General features: G+C 43.7%; 1 protein-coding gene across 1 annotated transcript in view; it reads left to right on the top strand.

Annotated features, from left to right (window-relative positions):
• CACNA1G (calcium channel, voltage-dependent, T type, alpha 1G subunit) overlaps nucleotides 1–6,881 on the top strand; it is a 573,869-nt gene that overhangs the window by 381,710 nt on the left and 185,278 nt on the right. Inside the window, exons 11-12 of the mRNA XM_015410725.1 lie at nucleotides 2,724–2,909; nucleotides 4,379–4,493. Coding sequence (XP_015266211.1) covers nucleotides 2,724–2,909; nucleotides 4,379–4,493 — 301 coding nt within the window. The remainder of the gene's footprint in view (nucleotides 1–2,723; nucleotides 2,910–4,378; nucleotides 4,494–6,881) is intronic.

Below are 6,881 nucleotides of genomic sequence, written 5' to 3' on the forward strand. Positions count from 1 at the left end.
TTTTTGCTCACAAGACTCCACACCTTAGAGGGAGCATTGTTTGTAACACCTGGTCCAGATCTTCCAGTATAGAGTCAGACTGGCTGCTCAACAACGGATAGAGCTGGGTGTCATCTGCATATTGGTGACATCCCAGTCCATGCCTCTGGGCAATCTGGGCAAGGGGGTCCATATAGATGATAAACAGCATCGGGGAGAGTACCACCCCTTGAGGCACTCCACAAGTCAGTGGGTACCTTCGGTTCCCCTAGTGCCACCCTTTGTCCCCGACCCTGAAAAAAGGATGTAAGCCATTGCAGGCAAGCCCCTGAATTCCAGAGTTGGCAAGGCGGTGGATCAGTAGCTGATGGTCGACTGTGTCGAACACTGCTGACAGGTCCAACAGAAATGGCACTGCCAATCCACCTCAAGCCAGGTGCTTCCAGAGGTCATCCATGAGGGCAACCAGTGCTGTCTCTGTCCCATGTCCCGGGCAAAAACTGGACTGGAAGGGATCTAAGATGGAAGTGTCATCCAAAAAGCTTTGTAACTGGACTGCCACAACCCTCTCAATTAGTTTGCCCAAATAGGGCAAATTGGAAACTGGCCAGTAGTTAGTCAATTCAGCCAGATCCAGGGATGGTTTTTTCAAGAGGGGACGGACCACAGCCTCCTTAAGTGTCTCAGGGAATAGACCCTCCAAGAGGGACTTGTTGATAATCTCCCCTAGGGCATCTCAGAACCCATCATGACAAGCCTTGAGTAGCCACAATGGGCACGGATCAAGGAGACACATGGTGGAGCACACAGTTAAGAGCAATTTGTTGACTTCCTCTAGGCTGAGTGGACTGAAATGATCCATCACCTGCCTAGAAAACATGTATGGAGCCTCGAGTTCACTCACTGTCTCAACTGTGGCAGGGAGGTCACAGCTGAGCGACAAGACTTTATCTGCGAAGTAGCTCGTGAAAGCCTCACAGCCAATGTCCAATTCCCTAGCATTTGACCTGCCTTGAGGCAGAGTCATCATGGACTGAATCATTTTAAACAATTGGGCTGGGCAGGAGCTTGCAGACGCAATTGAAGCTGCATAGTACTCTTTCTTTGTGGCTTTGACTGCCATCTCATAGGATCTCATAAACGTCCTATAGGATGTTCTTGTCGCTTCATCATGGGCTCATCGCCACTGTCTCTCTAGCAGTCTTAGCCTTTGCTTCATCAACTGCTACTACTGGGTGTATCAAGGTGCAAGCTTAGAGTGAGGGCACAGAGGGCATCTGGAAGCAATCTCATTGATGGCTGTAGAGAGTTGGCTATGCCAGTCATATACAAGCTCATCTAACGAATTGCCAGGGGACATCGGATCCTGCGGAGCCATCTGAAGCCACGTTGGGCCCATTTGGCTCTGCGGGCAAGCTAAAATGCACTTGCTGCCTAAACAGGGTTGGGGTGAAACATTCAAATGGGCCTCAGGCAAGGTGGTCCAACCTGGCACTGCCAAGGCAGTGATCCAGTCCATACATGGAGTATGATAAATTTAAAATGCCTCCATACCTCCTTGCACATGCAATCTCTTCTACCATGTATGCGGTCTTTTAAAAATGTGAATCCCCGTTTCTGATTAGAAACTTAAAATTTTCAAAGCTTCAGAAAGGCTTCTGGTACATAGAGAAATGTGTTGTGATATGAACTTCCAAAGCTGGATCTGATGCATCAGCTGCATGAAGTGGTACAGTGAAGAAGCAAATCAGTCTTGTCTCAGACACACATATACAGAGGCGGAAAGAGGCCGAGTGACCCGTAATTTGATACAACACATCTTTATCTAAGAATGCTGGGCCTTCTGGCCTCCCCTTGTAGTAACTTCCCAGTCGTTTTCTGTTTGAATTCATGTGTAGATGTGTTTAAAAGTGTACGTGTGACACACACACACCCCGCCAAATGAACATTACATTTCATGCATATGACAAAATGGGTTCTAGTCCATGAAAAGCTTACACCACAATAAAATTAGTCTTTAAGGGTGCTGCAAATCACCTTTATGTTTTGTTGCAATAGAGGAACACAATGCCCCTCTGGAATGCAACATTTTCAGAAGTTCTGAAACCATGGTGAAAAACTGATATGCATGCAATACTGAGTTCCCTTATCCAGCTTAAACACATCCCATCAAGAACATGAAATGCCATATTTATGACTTTGTTAGCAACAAACTCCTGAAATGATAGCGTTGAAATAAAAAAGTATATGCCTTTTATTTTTCATCAAATAATGATTGCACATATACTCAGTGTTACAGGATGGGCTAACATCATAGGAAGCAAGAAGAAGGCTGTATAGAAATAGATTGCAGACGTCAACATACAGAGAAAGATGGAATTCATGCTTCTAGAGGGGGGGAAAGCTCATGATTCCACAGGCCTGCAATGTGACCACATTGTTTCAATGATCAGAAGTTTTTCTCAAAATGAAATGAAATGGAAAAGAATAGAAAAAGTGTTTTCCATTTTTCGTTCTGGGCCTTCATGTCTTTGGGACACATAATTTCTGAACATCTAGCTTAGACTTAGGTGAAAGGACGTATCCTAAGAGCATCCCTGCTTCACATCCATTTGGCACTGAACTACATTAGCTAGCTTTCCCACTTCATCACAGGTTTTTGGCACTTTTTAATATGTACTATGACGCACTAATGTTGTGTGTCTCATCAACCATCAAACTAACATTAGAATTTCTTTTCTTAGTGTCTGGGAGATAGTGGGACAGCAGGGTGGAGGCCTGTCTGTTCTACGAACCTTCCGTCTTATGCGGGTCCTGAAGTTGGTTCGTTTCATGCCTGCTCTCCAGCGCCAGCTAGTGGTCCTCATGAAAACAATGGACAATGTGGCCACTTTCTGCATGTTGCTGATGCTTTTCATCTTTATCTTCAGGTCAGTCCTCAGTAAAGCTGCTTATTTCTTTTTTGCACCCTTATGTTTCTGTGCATCAAGGTGGGATCAGCCAAAATGGGGCAGAGTTCCTAGGGTGAGTTCTTTAAGAGGGAAGTGGTTTAATAAGTTGTACTGCCACTTTGGAAATCTGTACTTTCCTATCTGAATGGTCTTTAATAGTTACATTAATGGTTACATTAAAGATGGCCCTAATTCCCAGATATGAAGAAATCCTTACGATACTTTAAGAAATCTTACCCTTCAGTGTTACCCTTACCCTTAAGGAATCTTACACTTCAGAAGAGGACTAAAACCCACTGGCTGTCAATGCTTCCTCTAAGCTGTGGAGTCTTGTGGGCAAAAATTCTACTTTGTGAGCTACTGGCATTAAAGTTGTGAGCAAGCGATTTGGCTACTGTATAAATTAGCTTGCTCTGGAGCCATCCTTCCTGAGCTAAGACAAAAATGTGTGAGCCAGGGGCTAAAAAACTGTGAGCTAGCGCACACTAACCCAGCTTAGAGGGAATATTGGCTGTCAGACTCTTGAACAAACTTGCTCTCAACAACACTCTCTTGGCAGTGATTTGTTTATTGAGAGATGAAGATATATCTAGCTGAGATCATCTTGTGTCAGAACTAATTCATTTGGTGCCAGTTCTGGTATTATACATGATTCAAACAAGCCCCCCCCCTCCGTGACCTATCCAATCAATCCATTCATTCAGCCCGTCTAAACCTAGTGCGCTCCGTTAGCCCTCCTCCCCCTCCTGCAAACCTACAGTTATATTATCTACCACAGGCCGGCTAGCAGAGACAGGCATCCAAGGTCATTTCGCATACTTCCCAGCTTCAGGAGGCCTCTTAAGAAAACAGTTGCACAGCGGTGAAGCAAAGCAGTTTCCCACACATACATACTCTCATCATATGCCCCCAAATGCCCCAATATACAGAATCTCAATGGTGTGGTTATAGGCAGTGAAGATAGAACATACAATACCCACGGCAAATGAGGCCCCGAGTTTGACACTGGCCTAACTTTGATGTCCCCCTAAATGGCTGTTAATCTATGTGAGCATTCAGTTACTAGTTGCTGCAAGACATGGTGCAGGGCTGGAATTTATGGGCTAGATTCTTTGGGAGAGAAGGTGGATGTAGCAAGGAATTGTGTTCCAGATGCATTTCATTAAACTGTTACAGTAGAAAAGAGTGAGAGTCCAGTAGCACCTTAAAGACGAACAAAATTTGTGGTAGGGTATGAAGAAGTGAGCAGTGATTCATGAAAGCTCATACCCTGCCACAAATTTTGTTAGTCTTTAAGGTGCTACTGGACTCTCGCTCTTGTCTACTGCTACAGACAGACTAACATGGCTACCCATCTTCATTAAATTGTTAAGAGTCTATGTTTACATTCAGGACAGTCTTGTTCTAATTATTTAATACATCATTCTATATTTCCCCCCTATACACAGTATCCTTGGGATGCACCTCTTTGGCTGTAAGTTTGCTTCAGAGAGAGATGGAGACACTCTTCCTGACAGGAAGAACTTTGATTCTTTGCTCTGGGCCATCGTTACTGTTTTCCAGGTAATGCATTAATCATGACTTACAGGGGGGTTTTTAATAAGCAGACAACACCCCTTGAGGATATTGTGGTGTGGGATTTTTTAAAATGCCATGTGGAATTTTAAGATATTTGGAGGGTGGGGGAGAATAAAGAGTTTCAGGTGCTTGACCATAAAAGGTATGGTGAGATAAAGTTTGCCAGGTAAAAATTTAAGAAATCAGAGTTTCTGCAGACCTTATCTGTATTTGCTCTGCAAAAAACTGATGTTCTGGAATGAAGAACAATCTTCAAAGCAAAGGATGTGCATTAAAAGACAGGGTTCCGGCTGATTTGTTTGTTCGCTGCAATCAGGAGAGCTGAACTGTCCTTAAAAATTTAATCTAGCTTCACAAGACCTAGTTGTTCAGTTGTGTAAAATGGTTCATTTAGTAGTATTGTCATAAGGGAACATCCAGAAAGGGGGAAAATATTTTGATGTAGGAAATTACACCAGCCTTTTATATTGCCATGTATGGTTTTGCACCAGCGAGCTGGTTTTATTTAGACCTCCTTTGGAATGAAACAGAGTGCAATGGTTAGAGAATACGAATTGTGAGAACAATTTTCAGGCTGTGTCCGTCATCTTTTAATTTACTTGCTCCTGACCCGAACTCAACTCTATTATTTTAAATGAAACTTAACTGGGGAACCTATTGTGGTTTTTTGCTAGGTGAGGGGAAAGAACAAGAGCACTCAGAATTTCAGGCAGTGACTGTTGGAGTCCAAAGACAAATGTCACCAGAAGCTAGCTGTGGTGTAGTGGTTAAAGAGTGGTGGACTCTAATCTGGAAAACCAGGTTTGATTCCCTACTCCTCCAGCTGGGTTACCTTGGCCAGTCACAATTCTCTCAGAGCTCTATCAGCCCCACCCACCTCACAGGGTATCTGTTGTGGGGAGAGGAAAGGAAGGTGATTGTAAGCCGCTCTGAGGCTGTGATCACACGCACAATTAGTCCTGCCATAGGTGCGAATGCCGGGCAGATTTAAAGGGCGCAAACATCTGGGAAGCCTCTGGCACCCATCGGCAGGCTTAACTTGTATGGGAAATTACAGCTGTTTCTATACAAATGCTAGAAGTGTCCGAGGTAAAATCGGGGAATTGGAGTGCTTGGTGTTGGAGGGAAAAATTGACATTGTGGGTATTTCAGAAACTTGGTGGGATGAGGAAAATCAGTGGGACACGGTGATTCCTGGTTATGTATTATATTGGAAGGATAGGGGGGGAAGGGTTGGAGGTGGGGTGGCTCTGTATGTCAGAGAGGGTATAAAGTCCAGAAAGATTGAGAGGCTAAGAGAATTGGATTTGCATCTGGAAATTCTATGGGTTGAAATAGGGGGGCCAAAAGGAAACTTAACACTGGGAGTTTGTTATCGCCCACCAGATCAAAAGATAGAGGAGGATTATAAAATGATGAATGAATTAAAGATAGCAGCTAGGAAAAAACACTGTGTCGTAATAGGTGATTTTAACTACCCACACATTGATTGGGTCAATATGTGTTCTAGTCGAGAAAAAGAGATTGCGTTTCTAGACACTCTAAATGACTGTGCTATGGCGCAGATGGTCACGGAACCTACCAGGGGAGAGGCGATCCTTGATTTGGTCCTAAGTAACACTCAAGATCTGGTGAGAGATGTAAAAGTGATTGCAACACTTGGGAACAGTGATCATAATGTTGTTGAGTTCAACATTTGTACAAATAGGGAATTGGCCAAAAAGACTCACACAACCACTTTTAACTTTAAAAGGGGTAACTTCTCTGATATGAGGGGACATGTGGGGAGGAAACTGAAAGGAAAAGTAGAAAGGGTCAAAACCATCGGGGAAGCTTGGAAACTATTTAAAACTATGATCCTAGAAGCTAAAAAAATATATATTCCACAGGTTAGGAAAGGCACAAACAGGTATAGGAAAAAGCCTGCATGGTTAACAAACAAAGTAATGGAAGCTGTAAAAGGTAAAAAGGATTCCTTTAAGCAGTGGAAAGGTAGTCACAGTGAGGCTGATAAAACGGAACACAGGCTATGGCAAATAAAATGCAAGTCTGAGGTCAGGCAGGCAAAAAGGGAATATGAGGAGCATATAGCAAAAAACGTAAAAACCAACAATAAAACTTTCTTCAAATACATTGGAAGCAGGAAACCAGCCAGGGAGGCAGTGGGGCCCTTGGATGACCAAGGGGTAAAAGGAGTACTGAAGGATGATAGGGAAATGGCTGAGAAGCTAAATGCATTTTTTGCCTCCGTCTTCACTGTGGAAGATGAGAAGTGCTTGCCCACTCCAGAACCGCTGAGTTCGGGAGGGGTGTTGAAAGACCTGAGTCAGATTGAGGTGACGAGAGAGGAGTTCATAAAACTGATAGACAACT

The sequence above is a fragment of the Gekko japonicus genome, unplaced genomic scaffold (assembly GCF_001447785.1).
Source record: "Gekko japonicus isolate JY-2015 unplaced genomic scaffold, Gekko_japonicus_V1.1 scaffold15, whole genome shotgun sequence".
NCBI lineage: Eukaryota > Metazoa > Chordata > Lepidosauria > Squamata > Gekkonidae > Gekko > Gekko japonicus.